Below are 25,569 nucleotides of genomic sequence, written 5' to 3'. Positions count from 1 at the left end.
TAATGAATTGCGAAAATGCAGTATATATGTAGCTCATGCCTGATCATTATGTAAAGGGTTCTGTACAGAAGTTTCTTTAGAAACAATGCAGTACTTATACATTATGTTGCCAGTCTATGTCACTGTTCTTTATGTGTGATCACATAACATAACGATTATACAACGTTAAAATACTTTTCATTCTATTTCATACAAACTTTCTTTCATTTCATATTGAAGTGTAATGCACGGCATTACAAGTGTAAAGATGGCAATCGAAAAATGTTTTTTGCGTGTTAAATATTTATTTAATTGCGAAATTTCTATGGAAAACTTCTATTTCTAAAGCTAAACAGCATAAATATTAACACATTTCTAAGCTGTTCCAAAGATATGTGCAAACATACGTAAAAAAGTCAAGTCGAACGAAGAACCTGCTCCTCCTTAAAGTCAGCAAAAATAATTCAATTCTTCAATTTACAAACGATATATTTCATAGTTCGTGATTTTCCATGATATTGCTTGTAAAAGATGTATATTATTAGAAAGTTACCGAGCTTTACCCGAATACTCAGGAGATCTCCGACACCACTGGTTTGATTTTTTTGCACGATTTACTTATTTTCGTGAAAGCACGGATTTAATGTTGGTGCTATTAAAGCGACTATCAATAAATTGCCTTGAAGAGCGACAGGAACGACATGGAAGTCTTTAAAATCTGAAAAATATTCTCATGGCATTCAGCGAAACAATTTTGAGCTTTGTAAGCTCACCTTTGTAAAATTGGGCAAGGAGAGTACGTAAAACGAGCCGGCGGTCATTTTCAGCGGCCTCTGCGACCTCAAAATCATCATGTTGACTTTCCGCTTCGTGGGCACGTCGAGCGCGTACCACCTAGATTGATAAACCGCGTAGCCGACTGCCGTGCTCTTGAAAAAAGAGAAAGGAAGCGTGGAAATTCAGCAGAGCGAAGGGGTTTCGCAATTCAGCGTCTACCTGCGTGATAAGTTCGTCTCCCGGCCGACAGTAGAGAAAAATCTGTAGCAACGCGACGAACATGAAGGCGACGTAGACCAGCACTTGGAAGCCACCTTGATCCAGCGTCTGGCAACGGCGTGATCACGTCAAATTGATGATCGCGAACGGAGCCTCGGCCCGCGGCAAATACTCACTATGATGATTTTGAAGCCGATAATGCAGATTATCGCGCAGCTGACCAGCAACTGCTGGAAGCTCGAGCCGGTGAACAGCGCCGCGAGCTTTCGCGCGGTCCTTCGTAATAACCGTGGTTAGAAAGCGAAGTGCATTGGCTCCGGTAACAGACTGTTCCGCGCATACCGAATCTCTTTCTGGTGCTTGCCGATGAGATCGGTCACTCTGCCGGGCGACGTCGACGCGTCGCTCTCCCCGCCGAGTTTCTTCAGGTCGTGCTGGATGATCCGCAGCTGAGCGCACGAATGGTAGATCGCCACGAGGAAGATGCTGTCGGCGGAGTAGTTGCTCGTCCCAACCGAAACTCCTGCCATCAGCTATTTGCTCGAGCAAAGGCATCGATTACGCCTGATTCGCGTTATCTTCGCGGCGGACAAACCCGAGCACGATCGCTTGCCGCTGGCAAAATTATATAAGCTTGCGCCGATTGTTACATACGGATCGATCGACGAGGCGCACCTGCGATAGGTAGCAGAGCCCGTAGTAAAAGTCGGAAAATCTGTCGAAGTAGTACCAGCCGAAGAACGGGTACTTCCTCGCTCTAACGTGGTCCTGCTGCATACCCATAAACGGCGAGACGAAGTACATGGAGGCCGTGGAGTACATGAGAAAGCCGTAACGTATCGTGTAGACGCGGGCTTTACTCGCCATATCCAACAGAATGTCTCGGTGCTTCGCGGCCTCGGGTCCTGTCTCGCTCATCGTCTCCTTCCAGTTCTCTTCCATCGTCGATATTAAATCCTTGCAGATTGATTTACAAGACAGCATCTTCACTAAAGTTCTATATATGTACGATCGAATAAGGTGAAGAATAAGCCCAACCCTTCGAATTGAACATTAATCACAGGCTTGGCATACAAAACGTCTTGTCATACTCGATACTTGTTATCATTTGAAATGAGTTACGGCTGTACATATTACATTCATTAAACCTGATTTCCGAATAGTCGATAAATCGACAACTTCCGTTCGAACAAAAAGGAAGTGAAAATACCTTAAAAATGTGTCGAGCCGAGAGCAGGCAATAGAGTTTATTCATGGCGCAGATGGTAAAAACGACGAGCACGAGAGTCTCAGTATTGGCGTCGATGTTTCCCCAAAGTACGTAAATATCAAGCCACTGAGGGACGAGCAGCAACGTCATCAGACCGAACAGAATCAGCACGTGAAAGTTGTGCAGGCAGTTGCGGAGCAGCCGATCGGCTTTGCCCTCGTCCCTCCAGACGCCGAGGAACGTCAGCCCCCATCGATTGAGAAACGTGTAATCGTCGAAGGTGGGTCGTCGCTGCATCTCCGCGTGAAAAATGCAACCGCAGAATGGCGCCGAGCCTTGGCCAATTCTCTTTGTCCTCGTCCGCGGCATTAAAATGGGATTGCGTAATTGTCGCGAAATGAGAGGCTTGTTTCCGATTCGACGATAATTAACGGGCTGCGCAGGGGTTGCATTATTGATGAGGATCGATACGTGCAACGAGATTACAAGTAGAGTTTGCAATACTTCCCGTACAGAGTATCATTATCAAGAGGCAGCGGTCATGAGTAATGACAGTGAGAACAATAGAAGTGTTTTTAGTCTACAAAGCTCTTCCATTTGTCATTCATGTTCACTTTTTGCTGGAACGTGTTCACAGTAGGCGCTGTAAATTAATAATTCAAGTGAAATCCTTCGATCAGTTTATAAAAGGGAGATTTATTTACCAATCTACGGGTTGCAAGTTGAGAAGACGAATTTAACGAAAAAATACACTGTCTTTCCTCGTGTACGCTTTATTCTAAATTTAGTCTATAATTGTCGAAGCAACATGTCTCGTGGGATATATACAGGTAATTATAAGCTTCGATCAAAAACAAGAAAAGAAATGTAACTGCAAGCTGTATTTCCCAAGCTCGATATATAATTATCGTATGTAGTCGATGTTGTTGAATTATCTGCCAACATAAGCGCATATCGCGCTGCGAGCGCGGAATATTTTGAACGAAGTTGGAGGATACGCCGGCAGCTGTCACCAGCGCGCGTTGATGCGCTCACTGCGGAGTGCGCCGCGGCCCGGTGGCCGAGTGATGTCGCTAGCGTCGATAGTCGTTCGTTGCAGCCGGGGAGCCGCCATTTTGCCTCAACGTTGGCCGCGCGGTGCGCCTACGAGAGCGAGCCTGTCGAGAGAATCGAGCAGCATTACGAGAGTCGAGTGCGTGTGTGTTGTTCCTGCTAGGCATATAATCAACGGTGGGATAAGCCATCATCTACGTGGCGAGTGTAAGTGAACGTGCGAGCTCGTTTGGCTACGTCGTCGAACGGCGTAACCAGGCGTTACTCCGCTGTGCTGAAGCCTTCGTCAAATAAGTGTCGCGCGGGTCGCGCCGCGTCGCCGCCAGCAGCGCAGCCTCCCTCGGTAGCAGCAGCAGCAGCAGCGTTGCAGTCCCAATAAGAGTGTGCGTGTGAGAGAGAAAGAAAGAGAAAACGAGCGAAAGAGCGAGGAGGAGAAAGGAAGAGTGTGTGGCATGTGGACGAGGTGCTTAGCGGGTCAGGTTAGTATGCGTATGCAACAACATGGACCAACTGTACTTATCTCCTGCTTCGAGTTTTGTTTATAAACAGCTGAACAGTGAGCGAGAGAGAGAGAGAGAAGCCGAGGCGGGGCTCTGTCTCTCTTTCTTGCTCTTTGCGCTACTACATTCTGCCTTTTTCGCTGAACGGCGCACGTGTGCGCGAGTAAGAGCACGTGCGTGTGAGTTTCGCACACAGACCACATGTACATGCAATACATTCTCGCGCACACACACTTACGTAACGCGCGAAAGTCAACGCAAGCACGTACCGAGTGGTAGTATAGTACAGGACACTTATTAACTGGCCGAGAGCCAGCGACGTTTGCTCTCTCTTTCTCACTCTCTGTCTCCCTTTCTCTCGTTCCCGTCGCACACCGCTCCAGCAAACGATTAAAGGGTTGACGGCTTTCTCTCTCTCTCTCTCTCTCTCTCTCTCTCTCTCTCTCTCTCTCTCTCTCTCTCTCTCTCTCTCTCTCGTTCTGCGCCTGTGTGCGATCGATTTCTTTCGGACGATTGTCAAAAGTTACGCCTGCCGCCGCGCGGGGGGCAACAAGTTTCGCTTTAGCTTCTTTTGATTAACGCACCAATCCGCGAGAGAGAGAGAGAGAGAGAGAGAGAGGGAGAGAGAGAGAGAGAGAGAGAGAGAGAGAGAGGGTATAAAAGAAAGAAAAGAAAAATGAATAAGAGAACGAAAGGGAAGGCACGAAGTAGATTAATGTTTGCGGAGAGTTAAACGAAGTTTGGGGAGGGCGGAGGCAACAAAGTTTGCAAACTACTTTGTGCATACTTTCGCCATAGTCGCGCGCAAAAACTTGGACGTATCAATTAACAACAACAGAGAGACAATCTTGCAATGTCCGTGTCACATAGTCGGAAGATCGACGCTGCTCCAAAGTGTGTACGTTCACGTACGAATAGGTAGAAAGAGAAGAGGGGGAGTCAGAGCTTGTCGAACGACTGTACCAAAAGTTTGGCCGCGTCGCTCGCTCGCTGGCGAGTACTGTTATGTACACTTGGTCTGGAAAATACTTGCGCGCGTTATAGTCGCCGCGCCGCCGCTTATCTTTTTGACACCCATCGCCATGAGAGAGCGATTGATCGCTTTCATTCGCCGGCCATTGCAAGATGTGCCATCCTCCATCTTATGCTTTAACTCTCGGCTCGCGCGAGAAGCATTGTGCTTCTAGATACTCTAGGTATATATTGCTGTTGCTGCTGCTGCTGCTGCGAGAGAGAGAGAGAGAGAGAGAGAGAGAGAGAGAGAGAGAGAGAGAGAGAGAGAGAGAGAGCGCGAACGAGAGTTTTAATTGAATTTAGCCAAGAGTTTTAATCGGCCGATTTGCAAGTGTAATGCGCTAATTGAACGCTAGCCGGCTTGTGCAACAAAGAAATTGCCGATGATACGCCGACGCCACTGCTGTGCTCTCGCCAACGAGAGAATAAAAGTACCCACGTACGAAAGAAGAGAAAAGGGAGAGAGAAAGAGAGAGAGAGAGAGAGAGAGAGAGAGAGAGAGAGAGAGAGAGAGAGAGAGAGAGAGAGAGATGAAACGACGAAGAGAGAGAAAGAAGGGGGGAGAAGATTCGCGCGCGCGGAGGCGACTACTTAAAGTTGGCGGAAACTTTGCTTCGGCAGCAAAGTTAACTCAGTTAACTTCTCTCTCGTCTCTCTCCCCGGCGAAACTTGGCATTCCCCCCCTCCCCTCCCCAACCCCCACTACTCTCGGAGTTTAACGGCCCGCCGAATAAATCAGCGGCGTATGCAGCTGCAGAGAGGCGACGCCGCTTAGCTCGTCCGTCCCCACCTCCCACGCTCGCTCGCTTGTGCGTACAGCTTCGGAGCGCGGCTATGCGCGCCGAGCTGTGTTGCGTATGTACACTTGACCGAAAAAGAAAAGAAAGAAAAAACTCCCAACTCTCGCTCACTCTCGCTCTGTCTCTCTTGTATAGGCGACTTTTTCGAGCCGTTTCTCGGGGGGCGCCACGTATATATCTCGTTAACTTTCTCTCGCGCGCAAGAGCCTCGGCTAGCTAACTCAGCACTTTCCCGCGGCATCGGCGGCGGTGACGGCGACGGCGGCTCGAGCAAGCATTACGGAATAATAACACATACACACGCTCCAATTTCCGCCGGCGCGTGTTGTGCGTTCGGCAAACGTCGACCCAGTGACCATCTCGACCAACTATTAGCCAGCCTGCAAACGTTTGCCCCAGCCGCGGAGGGAAGCAAGCGAGAGAGAGAAAGATCATCCATTAGCAGCTTCCTCGCGTATAGCGAGCGAGCGAGAGAGACAGCCAGGCAGGCAGGCAGCGCACAGCTACGCGGCTTGTGAAGCAGGTGAGCGACGCCGGCCGCCGCCGCGCTTTTAACCTATCGAGCGCGTTGGCGTCGCCTCTCGCCTGTCTACGCGCTTGGCTCACTCTCTCTCTCTCTCTCTCTCACGTTCGTTCGCCTGCTGGCCCCGCGAAGACGCCACCAATAATATTCTCTAACCTCTCTCTGCAGATCGAAAGAGCAAGAGAGAGAGAGAGGTTTCGGCCAAGCCTTTCCTCTATTTGTCCGCCTGCCTCAACTCAGTGTCCTAAAGTGTGTGCTCTATGTCTCCGTTACAGGTGGCAGCCTCGCTCCCGGAGCCGTGATGCTGCCGGTGACTGTGTGCTCTGTTCACTGAACCTAACTCCTGCTAGAGATCAGCCAACAAGAAAAGATAGAGACAGTGTCTTGTGTGGACAAATAAGAGACCGCGTGCGCGTGAGAGATAACTAGCGAGAGAGCGAGGAGCAAATCGAGTATCGATAAGAGACACTTGCAACGAAAATCGGCGGGGCTTGTGCCTGCCACCGATGGACAAACGGAAGATGATGCCCAAACGCCCTCGTATGGAAAACCTCAGAGGCCCCATCACCAATGGGCCCATCCAAACGAGACCTCTTGTCGCTCTGCTCGATGGACGCGACTGCTCCATCGAGATGCCCATACTCAAGGACGTCGCCACTGTGGCCTTTTGTGACGCACAGTCAACGTCTGAAATACACGAAAAGGTTTGTCTACGTTCAAAGCTCTTCCGTTTTTCAGTGTCTATTTCAATGTCGATCTAGGCTAACTAATTCATGACTGTGTGTTCGATGCAATGATTATGGTTGTAGGTGTTGAATGAAGCAGTAGGTGCACTCATGTGGCACACCATCATCCTGACCAAGGAGGATTTAGAAAAGTTCAAAACTCTTCGGATCATTGTCAGAATTGGCTCAGGAGTGGACAACATTGATGTCAAAGCAGCTGGCGAGCTTGGCATCGCAGTGTGCAATGTGCCTGGCTACGGCGTTGAAGAGGTGGCCGATACCACTCTCTGCCTCATTCTTAATCTTTATAGACGTACATATTGGCTAGCAAATATGGTTCGCGACGGCAAAAAATTCACAGGACCAGAACAGGTATGTAGCATTTGAATATCTCTCCAATTTATTGATGATTTTTACTAGTTCATGTCATTATTATGCTAAGGTAAGAGAAGCAGCGCAAGGATGTGCTAGGATACGGGGCGATACACTTGGAATTGTAGGACTGGGCAGGATTGGATCAGCTGTTGCTCTGCGTGCAAAAGCTTTTGGATTTAATGTCATATTCTATGATCCTTATCTTCCTGATGGTATTGAAAAGTCTCTTGGTCTGACAAGGGTTTACACATTGCAAGTAAGTTTGACTTTTGAAAAAAAAATGTAATTTCAAAGTTAATAATCGAATAATATATGCATTTTAATATTTGCAGGATCTATTATTCCAATCGGACTGTGTATCTCTACACTGTACTTTGAATGAGCACAATCATCACCTAATTAATGAATTCACTATCAAACAGGTACTTACTGAGTTGAATATACTGTGTACCATGAAATATCACATCGATGTATCTATGTGTGTTTTTGTTTGTATGTGCAGATGAGACCAGGAGCATTCTTGGTAAACACAGCTCGTGGAGGACTTGTAGACGACGATGCACTAGCTGCTGCGTTAAAACAGGGTAGAATCCGAGCAGCCGCCCTTGACGTCCATGAGAATGAACCATACAATGTCTTTCAGGGTCAGTCTCCCTGCAGTGAGTTGCTTTCTCTAACCTAACCCTTTCCCTTATGCTCTCAGCTGGAGACATCTTGCTAACTGATCGTGGAGTCTTTGCTTGTACAAGTGCAGCTATGTTCTCTAATCACAAGTTTCATTAATATTTTACGCTGTTTTTGTTTTCATGTCGCTAAGTGCTTTTTAATCAATTTTTTGTTTCAAACATTTTTTTGCTTTTGCATTGCTCATAATTTTGCATGTATTTATATGTACCTATAATTCAATCGCGATGATTAATGGAACAATTTTTCTTTCTCTAACTTTGTGTAGGTCCGCTAAAGGACGCACCAAATTTACTATGCACGCCTCATGCTGCATTCTATAGCGATGCAAGCTGCACGGAACTCCGTGAAATGGCAGCGAGCGAAATACGACGAGCAATAGTCGGTCGTATACCCGATTGTTTGAGAAATTGCGTCAATAAAGAATACTTCATGTCAACTACTGGGTAAGGATTTTTCTGTCGATAATCGAGAAAAAAGAAAAGGAAATCATAAAATTCAAGTCGTCACGACTATCCGTAATCATGAAGCATCGTGTTTCTAATGAATAAGTGTAAATATGCAGCAGAAATTCTCATGTATACTTGGAGGGCAAAGTAAAACTGAGTTTTCCGTACTGTAGTGCCCCAAAGCTCGGTTTTGCTCTGCTCACGCGCATGTAGTAGAAACAAAAGCTCTCTATGTCAAAAACTTTGTACATAGGTATATTACAATGGAATACGCAGTGAAAAAATGACAGTTGTTATTAAAAACGTATATATGTGAGAAATAAAATGAATGTACTGTACAAATACATATATTGAAAGAAAAAAAAAAAACAAACGTTGATACAACACGTTGCTGTTGCCATTGACAATTTCCTCTCTTGTTGAGAAGTCAAGTTAAACAAAATAACGTGACAATTGTAGCATGCACGCCTGATAAACGTCGCCTCTATTATGAATGTTTTGGGCCCGGGTGACTGTCAAGCGTGGAGAAAGAAAAAAAACAACAATTGTTTTGCAGATGACAATCCGCAAAATAAGAAAGATACACTAGCACATTCACTCGTAGACACTCTATACACAATTATACACATACATCTTTCGGAAAACTCTCACGCTCATCTGATCGTGCAGAAAAACGGCAATACAATCGTACAAACATACACAGAAAATCTGTTGTTCTCTGTCTTATCTGTCCTACTCTGACTCTGCCTCTGCCTCTCTCTCTCTCTCTCGCTCTCTCTCTTTCTCACTCTCTCTCTCTCTCTCTCTCTCTCTCTTTACTCTTCTCACAAATGCTGTCGTTCTCTCTCTCTCTCTCTCTCTCTCTCTCTCTCTCTCCCTCTCCCTCTCTCTTTCTGTCTCTTTCTCTCTCTCTCTCTCACAAGTGCTGTGGATCATCAACAAATGTCTTTTCGCTTTCTCTCCGCAGCAGCTACACGGAGGGCATCAACGGCGGCTACTACGCGGGCGGTTTGCCAGTGCAGCAAGCCCACTCGACAACACCTCACGACTCGGGTCCTCCGGTTGGTGGGGGTGGCGGTGGCCCCACGAGCCACTCGGCAGCCGCAGCCGCCGCGGCAGCAGCGGCCGCAGCGGCGGCAGCGGCCCAACCTCCGAACCCTAACGCGCAACCGAGCGCCAACCCGACCCCCGTCTCGCAAGCCCCACCGCCTGGTGCCCAACTACCGGGACTTCCGCACAGCATGGTCAGCGAGCCTGATCCACGGCCCAGCCCTCCGGCGCCCAGCCCACGTTGACCTTGAACGACCACCTCTACCACCAGCCAGCAGCCACAGCTACTACTACAGCAGCAGCAGCCTCGTCTTCTTCAACTTCAGCAGCAGCATCCATTATAACAAGACAGCCACCACAACAAACCACTACCATCGACGACCTCCAACTATATCACCAACGACCACAATCATCAACATCATCACACTATTCTTCCCAATTCTGCAGCGGCCACAGATATCACCACCACCAACAACAAAACGCTCTGTCTTCTTTCTATGTCTACTGTTATCTCTACTCTTACTAATTCAAACCTCCACGTCGGTCGACTTTACCAAAATGTCACATGCCTTGTATACTATACATGCACACTCTTTTACTCACATTGGACACGCAGCTGCTAACCAACTACTATTAAGTCAGAGTGCCGAGAATCCCCACACACAACAAACGCTCGTTCACGTACATGCATTCACAGAGTACACAATACAAAAACACGCGTGAGAACGAGAGAGCAAGAATGTTTTTTTGAGCGTTAGATGAACACGCGGCTCCGTGCCGATTTGCGTGTATAACTGGCTCACGCCTCTGTTTAGCTTTTTCTTTATCCAATTATCAATTGTAGACTACTCCATTTTCTTTCATGCTGGACGTCGTAGACTCACAGACATACATATATTGCAATCTATAACATGCGAAGGCACGGAGCTGTCATTTTTTGATTTGCGAAAGCGATTCATTGTGTATTCCTTGAATAACCTTTTAGTTCAAAAGAGTTTCTGTTTATCATTTTGAAGCACAAACACACATTTTTTTCTTAACTTGGCTTTATTTTCCTCAAGCGGGCTCATGGTATCAAGCCGAGTTTAACTGTTTAATCTTATAAAGAGATAATTTTTTTCTTTCTTTCAAGTTTTTTTTAATTATTTCTTTCCCTTGTCTTAAGTAGAAGACTGCTGTGTCAGTAATTCATTGTTAGTATGTTCGGTCCGATCACGCTGGTACGAGCTGATGCTCCAAGTTTGCATTGCGCGAGCATTTATATTATTAAACGTCGGAAAATTTTGATTTGTACTTCTATTTTTTGGGTTGTTTTTTTCGTTTTCGACTAACACGAAAGATGAATTCCATGCATATATAAGTGAGACAATCTAACGTGAAGTAAAAACAAAATAAAGTAATTCAGAAAAAAAGCTTATGAAACATAGATTGTATATTGAAAAGTTGATGAATATTTTATATCTGTCTTGGTATCGTTATGATTTAAAGTTAACTGCGTCTGTAATGTGCGTTTACTTTGTATGTTTCGGAGTTTAAGAAGCTTTGTCAAGGCGTATCCCGACCGTTTCGATATAAAAGTTCAAGAAAAGAAAAACAGAAACATCAAAGCTGTGCCACAGTGTCTTTAAAACGATGAACTTTAGTTGTACGAATCGACGCTATATCAATTCATGGCGGATAACATCACCGATGTTACATCAAGTATTTTTTGTGCAGAATGATATAAATTTGATTTGAGATAGCTTTTGTTTTACAATCACTATCGATTCCATGAATCATACTGAATTTTGAAAAATAGATATCGTGAGCATGAATTATAACTCTGATCTATATGTACCGTTGAAAAATTCAATATATAATAATAACAATTGACTTTCTTTCATTTGTATTTTCAAACTTTCAGTATGGTCTGTCCTTCATACTCTTATACGAATGAACGAAATTATTTGACTGAGAATATTTCATAGATTTAGTATACATAAAAAATCGTCACGGTAACGGCAGATTTTTATTAACTCAGTTATCAAATGCTATACATAAACTTTCAACAATTTTTTCTATATAAATATTATGAAGTAGACTAAAAATTCATTAAATAGAAAATTTATCGTTTTTTTTGTTTTCCATTTGTTTTTTCTAGGGAAGGGGAAACATGAAAATAACGTGAAAATCCAACGACGATTGTCGCGGCGGTAGAGAGAGACGATCATGAATAGAGATGGAGTATAACGCAAAGGTCTATTTTAAAAAACGCACACACATATCGATTCGGTTTCGAATGTTACAAAAATGAAAAAAAATATCATGAATAATTTGAGTGGCTTATATTTAAGTATATACAATTAGTTTCTGCTAAAAGGAAGAGCATAACTTGTTAAATGATTTTTGTTTCTTTTGAATCAAAGCATTTTAAGAAAAAAACTCGAGCGTCGAATATACATGATTACACGGAGAAGAAAATTTTCTATACATTATTTAATATAAAGAAAACTTTATATAAATAAAGTCCATTATAGTAAGAATAAAAAGGAATTCCCTTCTTGAGCATTGAATTGATTTTCTAGTAGACTCCAAAATCATTCCATACAAAACAAAGCAAATGAATAAAAAAGAAAACGAGATGCAGATCTAACGGCGATTTCATGGTCGAAGTGCAAACTCTAACCATTGTCCAGAGGCCTTCTGCGCTATGGCTTTGACTGGGTTGAGAAGCCCCTCGAAAATGCAATTGATTTTTTTCTTCCATTAAGAAAGTAAGAGTGCGTGAGAATATGTTGGTGAGCGAGAGAGATAAAGACGAGAGCGAGAGACAACTAAATATAAATAAAAAGCATCACATGAGAGAATAAAAAAAGGAATGAAACGTAGCGAATCAGAGAGAGAGAGAGAGAGAGAGAGAAAGAGAGAGAGAGAGAGGCGACATATAGATTTTTTAATAGGAGTATACTGCATAACATGAAAAAAGCAAGAAATACACAAAGTACGTCTGCTAAATGACAAGTTGGTCCTGACTTGTATTTACACGGGGATGTTGTATAAATCTTTTATTCAGTCTTCGAAGCGATGAATCGTGATATAGAAGTTCCAAATTACGAGGATGATGATTCAGAACTGATACGGACCAACTCGTCTTTATGCAACCGTACGATACAGAAAACGTAGAGACATTATCGATTTTTTTTTTATTTAAGTATATTACTTATAAATGCATCATTATATATAGAAAAAAATGAGCGTGAGCAAACGAAAACATAATAGATGAGCGAGAATACGGTTTTTTGAAAACAAAATTAATAGAGTTGTTCATTGAAAGTTTCGATTATAAAACAATTTGAAGTAAATGAGGTGAGAAAAGGATTGAGCGAGAGTGAGAGTGCGACATATTGAATTGTAGAACAATGAAGAAATTCATGATGCATCGATGAGAGATAAAAATACAGCCACGATAGAAAAACCAGACCTCCTTCTTATCCCCGTCTCCATACATTCTATCCCCTTAAATGCCGATGATGTTATTTAAAAAAAATACACTGTATTGTACGATGCACGAGAGAGATGCGCGAGAAACATTCATTTGTGGTTCGTTATTATTGATTTGAACGAAAAGGGCGAAGATTAAAAGAAAATTATGAGACTTTTTTACGAAAAAGATAAAAGAAAAAAAGAAAAAGACAGAAGAATAAACGAGTCAAGGTCTCGTTTTGCATTCTCGAGTGCGCGCGGAATCGACGGCAAACAAAAGAAGTAAATAAATAAGAACGAGAAGATTTAAATTAATTAATAATAAAGAAACCACACACGAGATGGCAATTGAAAGTGGTGAAAACAGCAACATTAATATTAATTATAATTAATAATAATAATTATAATAAATACAATATTTGTACAATAATCAGCGGTGCTGTGGTGTTTGAATTAAACGGCCGCCCTTTCATTTGTTTTGTTTTGTTTGTTTTGTCGTTTGCTTGCTTTTTGCTATTCTTACAATGAAAAAACTCGAAAAAATTTTTGGTTTCGACTAGTAGATAAACGTTTGTTTTGTTTTCTCAAATTGGTTCGTTGTGGATGTCGACGAAGCAGCTGCTGACGCCGTGTCGTCATCATGGCGATGGCAAGCGCGGTAAAGAGCCGCCGTGGACCCTCATGTGCCTGTTGAGATTGCCACTTTGGCTAAAGCGCAGCAGGCACAGCTTGCACTGGTACGGCTTTTCGCCCGAATGGATGCGCAAGTGCTTCGTGAGCGTCGAGCTGTCCGAGAAGGCCTTCTTGCAGTGTCGACACCTGTGGCATTTTCAATGTATTGAGTTTCGCTGACCCCCCCGCCTCCTTTCTCTCTCACACTCTCTCTCTCTCTCTGCATTATCGGTTAAGTTTTCTCGGTTTAATCGATTTCTTACATGATTGATTTTTCAATATTACCGTTAACTTTTGTTACTCTGTTTTTTTTTATTTTTCTATTTTTCAACAACGCTTGACTTGTATTATATTCCGCTGCGAGCACGCGATTACCGACATTTTAAATATTGGACAAATGCAAAATGTGCTCAATTAAAAGCTCCGCGATAAAAATGACTCGTTATTTTCATTCGACTAAGATAAAAAGTCACTGAATTTTTATGAAAAATAATGCATAAATCGACAAGTACTAATGAAATTCGGACGATTTGTCATTTTTTTTAATTGACAAGTTGTGCAATAGAAAGTTGAAAGTATACATACACACGTTATGTAATGGATATCAGTAAATTTGCAAAAGAAATTATCGACAATGACAATTACGTTTAGCGATCGATCGATATCGATCGCTGTGTACATAAAAAACAGCAAATGGAAATTCTTGAAGGAAAGAGGCAGCGGACTGGAGAAAGGGGATGCAGTCGGCATACCTGTAGGGCCGTTCGCCGGAATGCGTCCTCATATGCGTAGTGACGGAGCTGCTCTGTGAGAATCTCCGTTCGCAGACTGGGCAGCGAAAGGGCTTTTCGCCCGAGTGCGTCCTCGCGTGCGCAGTCAGATTTGCCGCCTGGCTGAACGCCTTCGAGCACGCGTGACACCTGCAATTGCAAAGGCATGAGACTGGACTCATCTCTGCACTGTCGTCGTTCAGCCGAGCGCCACTCTTCGCAGCGCGACGCTTCGCGCTTTCAAATCTGGCTTTCCGTTTGATCGTTATCGCGGACGCGCGCGATCGGAAACTAATATCGATGGCCAGTCGTAGAAATCAGTCGGCCGCGACGATGTCCGACCGAACTCTACGGATGCCACTTGTTTGTCGAAAAATGCTCGGTGACGAATCTTCGACGCATTTCATTGTAATTAAAACATAGTTGTCTTAACGTTCGTTCGACGATGCTGCGTCCCAGAAACTTGTTTGGCAAAGGATATTTAAAAAAGTTGACCGTTGTTTCCCTTTAGAGAAATGAGATTTTCAAATAGGCTTTGCAACTCTACTAGAATTGTCGAAAAGCAGATTCCGACGGCAATAGTTGGCGAGATCGCACCTAAAGGGCTTTTCCCCGGAGTGCGTCCTGAGGTGGGTCTTGAGCGTGCTGGGCCTGGCGTAGGTCTTGCCGCATATCCTGCAGAGGTTGGGCCGGGCCTGCTCGTCCTGAGCGCCGAGGGACAGCTGAGCGAGGCCGGCGCCGGCGGCGGCTGCAGCAGCGCAGAGCGTGTGATTCTCCTGCTGCGCGCTGCCGGTCTGCTGCTGCGGTTGCTGTTGTTGCTGCTGCTGCTGCTGCTGCTGCGGCGGCTGCTGCTGCTGCTGAGTCGCGCCGGCGCTGCCGGCAGTGGTCGCCGCGGCGGCAACGGCGGCCGCCGCCGCAAGGCTATTGGCCGCCGCTTGATTCACCCTCTGCTGCGGATGCTCGACCCCCGCGTACTGGGGGGCGGGACTCAGCAATGCCGGCTCCACGCCCCACGGACTCCCGTAATTCTGCTCGTAGCTGCAACAACAATTGCCGCGATCCACCATTTACACGCCTTCTCGCGTTTGCCTACGCGAGCCGGCCCTCTTTTTTTCTTTTTTGTCTTTTTTCCTTTTCGTTTGCCGTTTCGACGCCGGGATCGAGTTGCTCTTCGTGCACTAGTGGTTTTCGAGTTCTCGCGCGAAACTAAAATCAATAAACAGCTTCGTTGCCGGCAACTAACGTTACAACAATCATACTGCAAAGGCCATTCGCTAATAATAATTTTCTGGGCCTTTAACGCGAATATCGCGTTCTCAAAGCGTCGCTTCGCGCGACGGACTGAAGCGAGATTCCGCCAAGTCGATTCCAAAAGTTGTGCTTGCATCGGCTCATGTTTACAAAAATCAATCAGGCGAGCTAAATAGCGCATCAGCTTGTCGGCGATGTGTGCTCATTGCACGTGAAGCGTAATCCGCGAATACCGAGCGTAAAGAGCGCAAAAATAGCTTTAAAATCTGCAATACATTGGCGAAGTACGAAAGACGAGCGCAGTATACGCGTAAATATATAAATTGGAAGCGTCGAGGCTTCGTTTTTATCAAACCACGTACAGTCGCTTTCATCGCCGCGGCCATTTATCTATGGTCGGACGATTCTCATCGGAGTGCGCGAGCTTACGAAAACGAGTTGACGGCAATTCCAGCGAACGAGAAGGCCCCGAGTGTTCGCGTCCGAGCCAAGCTCGCGCTTGTCTACTGATTGGCGCGGCACGCGAGAAATGATTTTCGCCAACTACTGTCGCGGCGAGCTCGAAGGAGAAGAAGCGTCGGTTGGCTGGTATCGAGGTGAGCGAAGAATGCGGTTCCTCCATGAGAAAACCGTGGATCGCGCGAGGTAACCGGAGCCCGCGGCCGAGCTCGCCCAACGGTGTAATCGATTCGTCCGCCGCGACAATTAGCCGCGGGCAGAAAAAGCGCAGCAGCGGCTGCAAGGCTTGGACTCACCCCGGGTGCATGTTCATGTTCATATTCATGTTCATGGTCATGTTCATGGACACGTTGACGGACATGGCCGGCTGCTGCGAGTAGTGCGTCGGTGCCGCCGGGCCGCCGAGGTTCTGGCCGTAGTCCTGCGAGCCGTAGCCCGAGTGCGAGACGGGCGTCGTCGTCGTCGTCGACGAGTAGTAGCCGCCGGTCGGGCTCGCCGGGTGCACCACCGCGTGCTTCAAGGACAGCAGCACGTCCGCCATGCCCTCGCCGTTCAGGTTGCCTGGACGCGGCATGCAGTCGCCTCTCGCGCAACCCCAACTGCACCACAACACTCGCTTGTGAAGTCCGTCCTCGGCTTGGGCCCTATACTCTCGCCGAATCGCCCGAGAGCATTCGAGCGCGCTGGAAACGCCTGTACGCGACGGTCATCCGCGTCGAGGGCTGCTGTTCCATTATTTTTCGTTTCCGATCGACTATCCCGTCCGAATTTTAGCGCTGCGACGCAACGATCGATCGAGCAATAAAGTCACGCAATGGCCACTTTTTCCGCGAGCTCGAAACTTCATTCGCTTTTGAAAGCAAGCAACGGGTCTTGCTTGCTTGCTTCATTGTTGTTACTATTTACTTGTTTCTCTACAATTTCACGGCAGTTAAAAGTTGAAAAGCATAATTCGTAGCGATGCTAACGATGAGAAATCTATCGAATCACGCTAGAATGGTTGTGGAAAGAGCGTATAATCTACTTGTTCGCGTAGAACGGCAGGTCGCGAAATACTCGAGAAAAGTCTCATCTCCAAAATTGATCTTAGCCGAGTATCAGTGTCGCGCGTCCACGCAGCCGGAGCATCATCCTGCCGTTCGCGTGAAAAGGAAACGAATCCGGAGTGGAGATGTGGCCGTCGTCGGCTGAGCTGTCTTTTCTCTCTCGACGCGTCGGCCGCGAGTCAAAATATCACTTCTACCTGGGGCAGCAGGCCGTACCTATCAAAAATCGATCGGCCGCTATCAAAATTCGATCGTCTCGAGTGTCGCGTATCGCCGTCGCGCCCGTACAGGCGTCTCCCTCTCCCAAGCGGTCGGCTAAGAAAGAGTGGGAGTTCCCGGGGTCTCACTTGTATCCGCCGGAACAGGGCGAGAAGAGTCCCGGCGGCAGGGGATCGAGGTCGAGGGGCGGCAGCGGGAACCCGGCCATGTCGTCGACCCAGAAGCTGGTGGCGAACTCGCCGACGAGCTGCGAGGCCGCGGCCGCGGCCGCGTTGGCGCTCTGCACGCTGTGGATCTCGCCGCCCGTCACCGCCAAGTCCTGCAGCCTCAGGCAGCTCGCCAGACCATTGTCCCCGTTGTCCTCGCCGTCGCCCGGGTCTGCGTCCGCCGGATTTACCGCACCGCCACCGCCGTCGTCCTCTGTGCTCAGCCCACCACCGCCGCACAGCGCCGACGGTATGCTCGCCTCGATGCTTCCAACCGAGCCTGCGAACATGTATATTTGTTTGTCCGTCCGGTCGTTCGCGCGAGTTTTTTTCGCGAGGGACTCGGCCGCGGCAACGAGAAGCAGCTTGCTCCCTCGCGAAAAACGATCCTCTCGGGTGGGAACAACGAGACGCGCGTAATAACTTAAGCCCGTTGACACCTGTGCGTCTCGTGCTCGTTTCGGGCCGGCACGAAGGATAACGAAACCGCGGCGACTGTCCGCAAAAGGGCGCCTTACTCGACGAAGCTTCCGCGCAGCGTTGGGCAGAACGACGGAGAGCGCCCCGGGTGAAATTTCAGCAAAGCGGACGAGACCCGCGACGCCATCGATCGACGATTCTCGGGTCGAAAGGCCGGAGCGACTGCGACAAGGTAAAGCGCGGGCTGCTCGGTCGAAAGCTCCGTCTTGAGGTCGCGCGGTCAATCGTCGAACAGCGACGTCGAATTCACTCGAAGCGCGCCGCTGGCCTCGCTCCTGCAAGCTCGACGCTCGGCGCCTTCCAACGCGATTAGGCGACGCAACTCGCAGTCCGATAGCCGGCATTCCGAGGAGCGACGACGGGACATCGCGAGGGACGCGGATGGACGACCGGACAGTCCGCCGTCGATCGCAGCGACGCGAGGATGCAGAGCGAGAAAAAAAACAAAGGGCGACTCACCGGCGCCGAGGGTGTAGGGCGACTCGGAGCTGTTGGCGGAATGATGGCTGTGTAGGAACTCCATCTCGGCGGTGAAATTGTGCTCGTCGGCCTCCCTGAGGAACATGCCTGCATATGCGCACTCGCCGCCTGCCGTCGCCGTCCTATCGGCTGCTGCGCTGCTTATCAAGCGGTCCAGCCCCTCCGGTTGCCGGGACAACGCGAGCGACGGCAGCCACTATCACCGCCTCGCGGGGCCGTCGTCATCTCAGGCGCAACGAGCGCGCTCGGCGTCCGCCGCTCATTCACGGCCTCGGCGTAGGTCACCGCGACTGCGGCCAGTGCGAGCCGCTTGGCGAGCGTCGGCCAACTGACTGAGTCGCGGCGCGGCCAAGCGCGGAGCATCCCTCGCTGGCTGGTCGTCGTCGTCGCCGTCGTCGTGACACGGGATACTAATCGCTCAGTCAGCCTCGCACGACACATTTGTCGGGCGCTGCGCGCGGCCGCGTTGGGTTACGCCGGCGGGCGCGCGCGCGCGCGCGACAGAGAACCGGTGGTCCTCGCGATCACTCGCTCGTAATGCCTGCTTCCCGCTTTTCCGATCGGACCTCGCGGCGGCGGCGGTAAGCGTACACCGCGCCTCTTCCGCGGCGGCGGCGGCGGCGGCGGCGGCGGTCGCCGCGCGTCCGGCCCCAAAAGCGCAAGCGCCTTTTTTGCGCTGCGGTCGCGCACCTGTGTTTGCCACCTCGGCCGCCCTTCGACGCTCGCACGCGCGCCGCCGCCTCGATAGGGATGCTGAGAGTGATTGCGCCGGCCGGGGAGATGACAGCGATCGGCCGCTGGATTATCCCGGCCGAGACTTAATTAGGCGTCGGCAAACAGAGCGCCGGCTGGCACGCGTCGGCCGCGGTAACCCAATCGGCTACTTGGGACAAAGAGGCGCGCGTGCTCTCTCTTTCTCTCTCTCGCTCGTCCTTAATCTCGTGCGTATTATCGTTGCGCGCGTGTTTGCTTAGCTGCGGCGCCGCGCGCGCGCGCGCTTGGAGTAGCTGAGGACGCGCTCGTGCGTTTCGCGCGCGCTCTCTCTCTCTCTCTCTCTACGTCGCTTCAACATGGCTGGCTCGCTCTCCGCTATCGACGTTTGACGTTTGCGGGGTTTCACCTCCGTGGTAAGCTCATCGGGCCTTACACGGCTTCCCTCCCCGGCGAGCGCCCACCAGCCCTCTCGCTGCCGCCTCTTCCTCCCTTCGCCGCAGCTTCAAAACAAAGAACGCGCCGCGCTCGCTCGTAATTGCGTTTCCCGTCCCTTCGCCGCCTCGATCTCCGCGCCGAAGATGCCGTTTCGGGCTGCCGCCGGGGGACGCGGGACTCTCGTGTCGACCCGTCGCGCCGCCCGCCGAGCTGCGATTTCGGCCGGCCGTCGCAGCGGAGGGGCGAGGGGAGGCTAGCTCATCGTCGCGCGCTTTCGACGTCCGCCGCCTTTTTTCATTTCTTTCGATGTCCTTTTTTTTCCTCGTTGGTTGATCGAACGACGGGTCGGCCGATCACGCTCTTGCCGATCAATTATAATCGCGCGCGCGACCTTCTTTCGCTCCCGCACACCGCCAAAAGTTCAAATTAAATTTCCGTACGCAGCGGAAGTTAAGTTGACGCTCAACGCCATATCGATTTCTCGGATTCTCTGCTGCAAATTCGCCCGACAGAAGAAGAGAGAGAGGGAGAGCGGCATTACAGCAATTACCGCCACTTTCTCAACTCGGCACTTTTAGGGCATCATCGAAAACCAAGTTTTCGAAGCAGAAAAAAAATAGCGCGCAAAAAACGGCGGATGAAACAGCAGATCGACATTGCGACGCCACGTGTCTCGGCGAAAGCTCCATTATTCAAGTCGCAAATTGCAGCGAACTGTCGAGGTTTGGATTCGACGATTGATCGTCTAAAGCGACGATAGCGTTTATCGCAATGGCGCATTGTCGAAATACTCGGTCATGCCGAGAGATTCTTGTTCACCCTCGTCATCGCCGCCATCTTAATATAGATATATATTTCACCCCTACGAGACGCATTTAATACACATCGAGCAACTTGATACTACGAAATTACGTAAAATGATATAACCGCTTTTATTCGAATATCGTTGACTTATTCCTTCGAATATAGCTTTCCAACTACTAATTCGTAAATGCTCTTCCCAAGAAGCAAACGCAGCTGAAGCTTAAAGATAAACAGTGGAAGGGGGAAAAGGAAATAAAAGTCAGTTTCTGTTTTAATTAATTTTATTCCAACTAAATGAGTATCCGAAAGAATTATCATTTCATTTCATTTGAACAATCTAATACTAATAACGTACGTAACATTATAAATTAATATTAAAAATTGACAAAATATATTTATATGAAACGACTGCGAAAAAATCAAAATTATTCAAATTGAGTCGAAAAAATATCCCAATTTCATTTTACGAATAACCAAAAATATCGACGCTTGATACATTCTTAGTTTAATATAATCACGATTTCTTGATTGATCAACTACGTCAATGAAAAACTTTTCTAAACATAATCTATCGTTATTCTTTCTCGAATATTTTAACTACACGAACGAATAAATAAGAGGTTCCTCCCTGCAACATACAAGGATCTCGGATGTTTACTTATTAGTTAGTTTTGTTCTGGTATGTGTAAGAAGTGTTAAAGTTAGTTATTCTCTGAGAAAGCATTTATTCAACGATGATTCGTGATGTGTGCAATTTATATCAAAATTAATAAAAATATCGATACGAACTTTTAATTTAAGTTTGGCATTACGTTTATTCGCTATCACAAAATTTTTCATCTTCTTTATTATTTCATCTTTTCATTGTGTTTTATTATAACATACTTACTTTTCCTCAATTATTTTCATGCTCTCTTCATTCTAATAAAAATATCTAAACTCCACTTTAATTACAGTAAATATTAATCCGCATTACTACGCCTTACGTATTTTGATTAGCTTAATTATTGATATAAGTGAAAGGGTTAGCTCAGAAAGGAACTTTTTCATTTCGTGAAAAATCGTCTAAAGTGCTTATTAAAGATTTTTTCAGTTATAGTTTAACTTTGGAAAATCACTTTTTAGCGTGAAGAATTTTCATTAACATATTAATATGATAAAGGAGAATTTCAATGCCTCTTGTCGATCTACGTGTAACAACAAATTTTTGGTTTCAAATTTCTATCTTTCTTTCTTTTCAAAGTCGTCGATGATGCTTTACTATCACAATTAGAGCGTCATCATGACGTTTCACAATAAACTTTAAAAGTTTAATGTAATTGACATTACTTCTTATAAAAAATACAGCAATTAATTTCGTATTTTGTACAATTAATAGAAACCTACGTAGATATAATGTGTACATACATCCGCATGCATCGAACGAGAATTCTCACCAATTTACGCATTATTCGCTCTATTATATTGTGAATAAGTCATGATATCCATTTGCGTTCCTTCTCGGTTCATCCTGCGAATTTCCTAAAATTAACATACGTCACTTTGTGAGATTAAAGAATTTCGGTGTGCATTATTTAAATTTGTTAGCAAGGGCATCGCTTTAACCATTGTTAGTCGTTAGAAATTGATCTTTAATTTCAAAAAGTGAAGTGCACGAACCTGCAGACGCTGAAAGTGGTTGACGCCTTTTTCCTTCATTTTAACTTCCTCCTTCGGCTGATTGTCACAATCGTCGAATGTAATCCACTTGATAACGGAACTTTCGCCGAGACACGTATCGTCGCAATGTCTATCTGCTGTTTCCTCTGCCGTTTTTTCATTATATGCGATGACTGCCACTTTCTCGACGTCAAGTGGTCCGAAATTCCAGCCGCCTTCGCCGTCAAACCTCAAAATAAATTTATGATACTTGGACAACGAGGCTACGCGATGGGTTATTGTCAGCAAAGTGATTCCCTTCTTCTTGGCTGTCTCGTACATCGCACCCTCTGCCTCAAGACTGACTGCGCTGGAACACTCGTCGAGTAGTGCATATTGCGGCGCATGATAAAAAAGTCTGGTCATGGCTAAACGTTGTTTCTCGCCACCAGATAGAGTGGAGTCCCAGTCACCAACAGCGTCAAGGCCGTCGGGTTCTCTCTCCACGAGTCCTCTTAGATCTACCAACTCGAGCAACTCGAGCAACTCCTCGTCGATACTCTCGTCTTTAGATACCTCGGCCGGGTAAGTTATCTGATCGCGCAGACAACCCACAGTCATGTACGGCTTTTGCGGGATGTAGAACAGAGCCGGCCGGCCGGTTTTTAATGAGTACGACTCGCCCGGTCGAACAAGAATGCCGCCGTAAGCTGGCCATAAGCCCGACACGATGCGGAAAAGAGAACTCTTGCCACAACCGTTGGGCCCGGTGATGATTGTATGGTCTCCCGGTCGGATCTGTGAATATCAAACGACAATTGGTAATTGCTTGTATGATTCGTTAATTAAATTAAGGAAAAGCTTTCAAATGCACCTTGAGTGTTAAACTAGATACTATAACTTCACAATTAGGGGTGACAATTGGCACGTCTATTAAACTTATACTTCCGTCTTCACTATCTCGGACAGTTCCTAAAAATACATCGAAAATTTTATTAAAAATATTATTAATACATTCAATTTAAAAAAAAATGCAATATGTTTGCGAAAAAAAAACGTTGCGTCAACCTTTAATTATCGGTAATCCATCCTTGAATTCAAGATTTTGACTTCCCACGGTTGTGCCATTAGGCGTTCTGGTTTGGCAAGTTGTTACAACATTTCTGTGGTACTTGCAAACTTGAGCATCTTTAAATACATCTAACATTTCACTGACTCGGGCAACGTAACCAGCGAGCGCAACGATTTCCTAGAACAAATTAAGAGCTCAATTAACGTTTGTGCATTTAAAAAAATATTACTTTTCTCTAAGTACGTGAACGAAATTTACTTTGTAAGAAGACATCAATCTTTCCACGGCATCTGCGCCAGAAGTCAGAAGATGTTTCGATGTTGTTAAATATCTTGTTCTCTCGCTCACGCCACCTAATAAAATTAAAATCATAAAACTGTTTTCAAGGGTTGCGCATTACTTGCGTGCAAACGTAATACAGACCATCTCCATCGTTACTCTTAGACTGTAAAATGCCGTTTGTGGAGGCCAATAAAGGCAAGGCAATTACCACAAGTCCAGTACCAGACCAGACATACTTCATTAAAAACTGTTCCAACATGACATATCCCAATTTAAGAGCTAAAATCTTTCTTAAATGCATTGTCAGCTGCTTGTAAGCTCTTGTCAGATATCTGTGCTCTGCTTTATGGCCACCATAGAATGCAATCTCTTCAGCATGAGCACTTATTCTGGCATGAGCCTCTCTTAATCTACCCTTTCGTGAAGCTTCCTCAGCAACTAATTGGCCAAAACGAGGAGAGGCTAATCGTAGAATCTGACCAGTGAGTGCAATCACAACAACTGATAGGAGAGGACCTTAAAAAGATGTGTCGCATTACTTATTATTCAAATAAAAGAATAAATGATGAATTTTAAAATTAAAATAGGAGTAATTCAATTGCTTCTAGAAAGTCTAGAAGTATGATTAATTTTCAAATGTAAAATCTAGAGCTTTGTTAGCATGTAGCTATAATAATAGCAGACTCATTATCTTGCTAGTGGCATTATCTCAAATGACATCTATTTTTGTAATCTACTGATGGATCATCAACTTTTTTCTTACAAAAGGAGAATCCAATATAGCACTGTTTAATTTATATAACAAGGCATCCAACGAACAAACAACTCATTATAAAATTGATAAATAAAAAAGACAATCTTGCAAGCCACTCGAGTGCAAATATTTTATCAATGAATTGAGAGATAAGACAAATCCCAGACTGATGTTTCAAAACCACGAGCAAGAATGATAAGCCCAAGAGCAAAATAGCCTTTGTTCTTTGTGTTACATTAGATAAAAGTTTTTTGTGATTACCAGGAATAGTTTTAGCTCCCATGCGATGAGAAAAGGATATAAGAGCAATGCCAACTAGTGCACAGTCCAGCAGTGGCTTAGTCAGGCTTGAGTAGAGGTGTGCCACAGAGCTGGCCAGCTCTGATAGGTCATCAGTCAGTCTTTGTTCTGCTCCACCAAGGCGAGTGTCTAATGCGGCGACCCTGTAGTACGTCTGTTGGTTGAAGTACATATTGTAGGCATAACTCACCAGACGTTCCCTGTACAAAAAAAAAAACACCAGTGGATTCTCACAGTTTGCCAACAGTCTTAGTCACCGTAATAAGAAGAAGCATCAGTGAGTTTCTCTAACAGTTGCACACAAAGCAATGGTACCTGAAGCTCAGGGCCAAGCGACCTTCTAGATATCTGATGGCTGAGTTGACAAACGTGGCAGGAAAAGCCACAGCCAGCCACCTAGTCAACATCCAAAAGAAGCCCCAAACGTCTCTGAGCACTATCCTCTTGACGATCTGGCCCTCGAGCGTCGCGACGTACACGGACAAAAATGTCCTGGCGAGCAGCGTGACAGTCGCGCACGTCAGTAGCCCAGCTTCCTTGGTCCTCCATCCGGGAATCATGATTTTCAGCAGCATGAGCAACTGCTTGATGAATTGGTTGTCGAGTCCTAAAGCAGCGAGTTTCTTGTCCTTGGCCTCGTCCCGCTTCTCCTGAGCCCTCTTCTTTTTCTTAACATTGTTGTTGTTGTTGTTGTTGTTCTGCACCTTGCTGACGGCAGCGTTGGCGGCATTGTCGAGCCCTTTAACCTGAGCGAGGCAGACCTTGGCGGAGGCGGCGAGGTAAGGGTAGCCGACTTTGAGCAGGTAGAGCGCGGTGACGGCGCCTACGACACCCCTGGTCAGCTGTTCCTGGCGGATGTGGTACTTGCTGGAGGTGCGGTCGATCAGTTTGGACAGCACCGAGGTCATGTTGTCAGCGTTGTTGATCGCGTCTCGTCACTCGCCATTCGCTTCGTACGGATCGCTCGTCGCTGCGTATTAACCTAGTACGAGACAGAAGCGGGTCTGCGGACGGTCAGTCGCATTATCCGCAATGCGGGACCGGGAGCACGCGCACTAAAGAGGCACGCACACTGCGCGAGCGCGTCGACGACTGCTGCTATATGGCCACACGACCAGTCGCTCGTTCGTTGCTATTGGGAACTCGCGCGGCGCTCACTCCCACCTC

The 25,569-nt window shown here is 46.7% G+C and overlaps 4 protein-coding genes across 9 annotated transcripts; 1 reads left to right on the top strand and 3 right to left on the bottom strand.

Moving 5' to 3' along the window:
* Nucleotides 1-328: 328 nt before the first annotated feature.
* On the bottom strand, nucleotides 329-2,491 carry LOC131666945 (odorant receptor 9a-like). Of its 2 annotated transcripts, none has more exons than XM_058940051.1 (7): nucleotides 2,186-2,491; nucleotides 1,630-1,932; nucleotides 1,318-1,508; nucleotides 1,152-1,251; nucleotides 976-1,083; nucleotides 753-908; nucleotides 329-697 (listed from the first exon to the last, which is right to left on the bottom strand). In XM_058940051.1, the coding sequence occupies exons 1-7, from the start codon at nucleotides 2,480-2,482 to the stop codon at nucleotides 647-649; spliced, it is 1,206 nt and encodes a 401-aa protein (XP_058796034.1). In that variant the 5' UTR covers nucleotides 2,483-2,491; the 3' UTR covers nucleotides 329-646. The 2 variants fall into 2 exon arrangements, with proteins under 2 accessions (XP_058796034.1, XP_058796035.1); XM_058940052.1 differs by having other exon boundaries at nucleotides 1,651-1,932.
* Nucleotides 2,492-3,314: 823 nt separating this feature from the next.
* LOC131666899 (C-terminal-binding protein) lies at nucleotides 3,315-13,082 on the top strand. 5 transcript variants are annotated; one of them, XM_058939965.1, is made up of 8 exons: nucleotides 3,315-3,445; nucleotides 6,351-6,779; nucleotides 6,885-7,172; nucleotides 7,243-7,431; nucleotides 7,508-7,597; nucleotides 7,678-7,834; nucleotides 8,128-8,305; nucleotides 9,276-11,489. In XM_058939965.1, exons 2-8 carry the CDS (start codon nucleotides 6,582-6,584, stop codon nucleotides 9,601-9,603), a joined length of 1,428 nt encoding a protein of 475 aa, XP_058795948.1. In that variant the 5' UTR covers nucleotides 3,315-3,445; nucleotides 6,351-6,581; the 3' UTR covers nucleotides 9,604-11,489. The 5 variants fall into 5 exon arrangements, with proteins under 5 accessions (XP_058795948.1, XP_058795951.1, XP_058795950.1 ...); XM_058939968.1 differs by lacking the exon at nucleotides 9,276-11,489 and adding an exon at nucleotides 11,499-13,082 and having other exon boundaries at nucleotides 3,326-3,717; XM_058939967.1 differs by having other exon boundaries at nucleotides 3,329-3,717; nucleotides 7,678-7,819.
* Nucleotides 13,083-13,236: 154 nt separating this feature from the next.
* On the bottom strand, nucleotides 13,237-19,229 carry LOC131666897 (protein glass-like). The gene is made up of 6 exons (XM_058939963.1): nucleotides 18,383-19,229; nucleotides 17,366-17,723; nucleotides 16,269-16,571; nucleotides 14,860-15,300; nucleotides 14,245-14,412; nucleotides 13,237-13,639 (listed from the first exon to the last, which is right to left on the bottom strand). Exons 1-6 carry the CDS (start codon nucleotides 18,486-18,488, stop codon nucleotides 13,459-13,461), a joined length of 1,557 nt encoding a protein of 518 aa, XP_058795946.1. The 5' UTR covers nucleotides 18,489-19,229; the 3' UTR covers nucleotides 13,237-13,458.
* A 1,396-nt stretch (nucleotides 19,230-20,625) lies between these two features.
* LOC131666954 (ATP-binding cassette sub-family D member 1) lies at nucleotides 20,626-25,496 on the bottom strand. The gene is made up of 8 exons (XM_058940078.1): nucleotides 24,718-25,496; nucleotides 24,364-24,602; nucleotides 23,490-23,864; nucleotides 23,325-23,419; nucleotides 23,063-23,243; nucleotides 22,869-22,966; nucleotides 22,016-22,792; nucleotides 20,626-21,877 (listed from the first exon to the last, which is right to left on the bottom strand). Exons 1-8 carry the CDS (start codon nucleotides 25,308-25,310, stop codon nucleotides 21,797-21,799), a joined length of 2,439 nt encoding a protein of 812 aa, XP_058796061.1. The 5' UTR covers nucleotides 25,311-25,496; the 3' UTR covers nucleotides 20,626-21,796.
* Between the last annotated feature and the right edge of the window lie 73 nt (nucleotides 25,497-25,569).

Source organism: Phymastichus coffea, unplaced genomic scaffold (assembly GCF_024137745.1).
Source record: "Phymastichus coffea isolate CEN01 unplaced genomic scaffold, Cenicafe_Pcof_1.1 PCOF00062, whole genome shotgun sequence".
Lineage (NCBI taxonomy): Eukaryota > Metazoa > Arthropoda > Insecta > Hymenoptera > Eulophidae > Phymastichus > Phymastichus coffea.
Note: the sequence above shows the minus strand (reverse complement) of the source record. Positions and strands in the feature narration are given on the sequence as shown.

Bases quoted from the DNA above. Each gene is read 5' to 3' on its own strand.
- LOC131666897 (XM_058939963.1), bottom strand. From the start codon at position 18,488: ATGTTCCTCAGGGAGGCCGACGAGCACAATTTCACCGCCGAGATGGAG. The intron at 17,724-18,382 runs GTGAGTCGCCCT...ACATGTTCGCAG, and splicing joins GCCCTACACCCTCGGCGCCG to GCTCGGTTGGAAGCATCGAG. The intron at 14,413-14,859 runs GTGCGATCTCGC...TTGCAATTGCAG, and splicing joins TCCGGGGAAAAGCCCTTTAG to GTGTCACGCGTGCTCGAAGG.
- LOC131666945 (XM_058940051.1), bottom strand. From the start codon at position 2,482: ATGCAGCGACGACCCACCTTCGACGATTACACGTTTCTCAATCGATGG. The intron at 1,252-1,317 runs GTATGCGCGGAA...GTTATTACGAAG, and splicing joins AAGCACCAGAAAGAGATTCG to GACCGCGCGAAAGCTCGCGG. The intron at 698-752 runs GTGAGCTTACAA...AATATTTTTCAG, and splicing joins CCTTGCCCAATTTTACAAAG to ATTTTAAAGACTTCCATGTC.
- LOC131666899 (XM_058939965.1), top strand. From the start codon at position 6,582: ATGGACAAACGGAAGATGATGCCCAAACGCCCTCGTATGGAAAACCTC. The intron at 6,780-6,884 runs GTTTGTCTACGT...TTATGGTTGTAG, and splicing joins CGTCTGAAATACACGAAAAG to GTGTTGAATGAAGCAGTAGG. The intron at 7,598-7,677 runs GTACTTACTGAG...TTGTATGTGCAG, and splicing joins ATGAATTCACTATCAAACAG to ATGAGACCAGGAGCATTCTT.
- LOC131666954 (XM_058940078.1), bottom strand. From the start codon at position 25,310: ATGACCTCGGTGCTGTCCAAACTGATCGACCGCACCTCCAGCAAGTAC. The intron at 23,865-24,363 runs GTAATCACAAAA...CATCTTTTTAAG, and splicing joins GGGAGCTAAAACTATTCCTG to GTCCTCTCCTATCAGTTGTT. The intron at 22,793-22,868 runs GTGCATTTGAAA...TGATATTCACAG, and splicing joins TATCTAGTTTAACACTCAAG to ATCCGACCGGGAGACCATAC.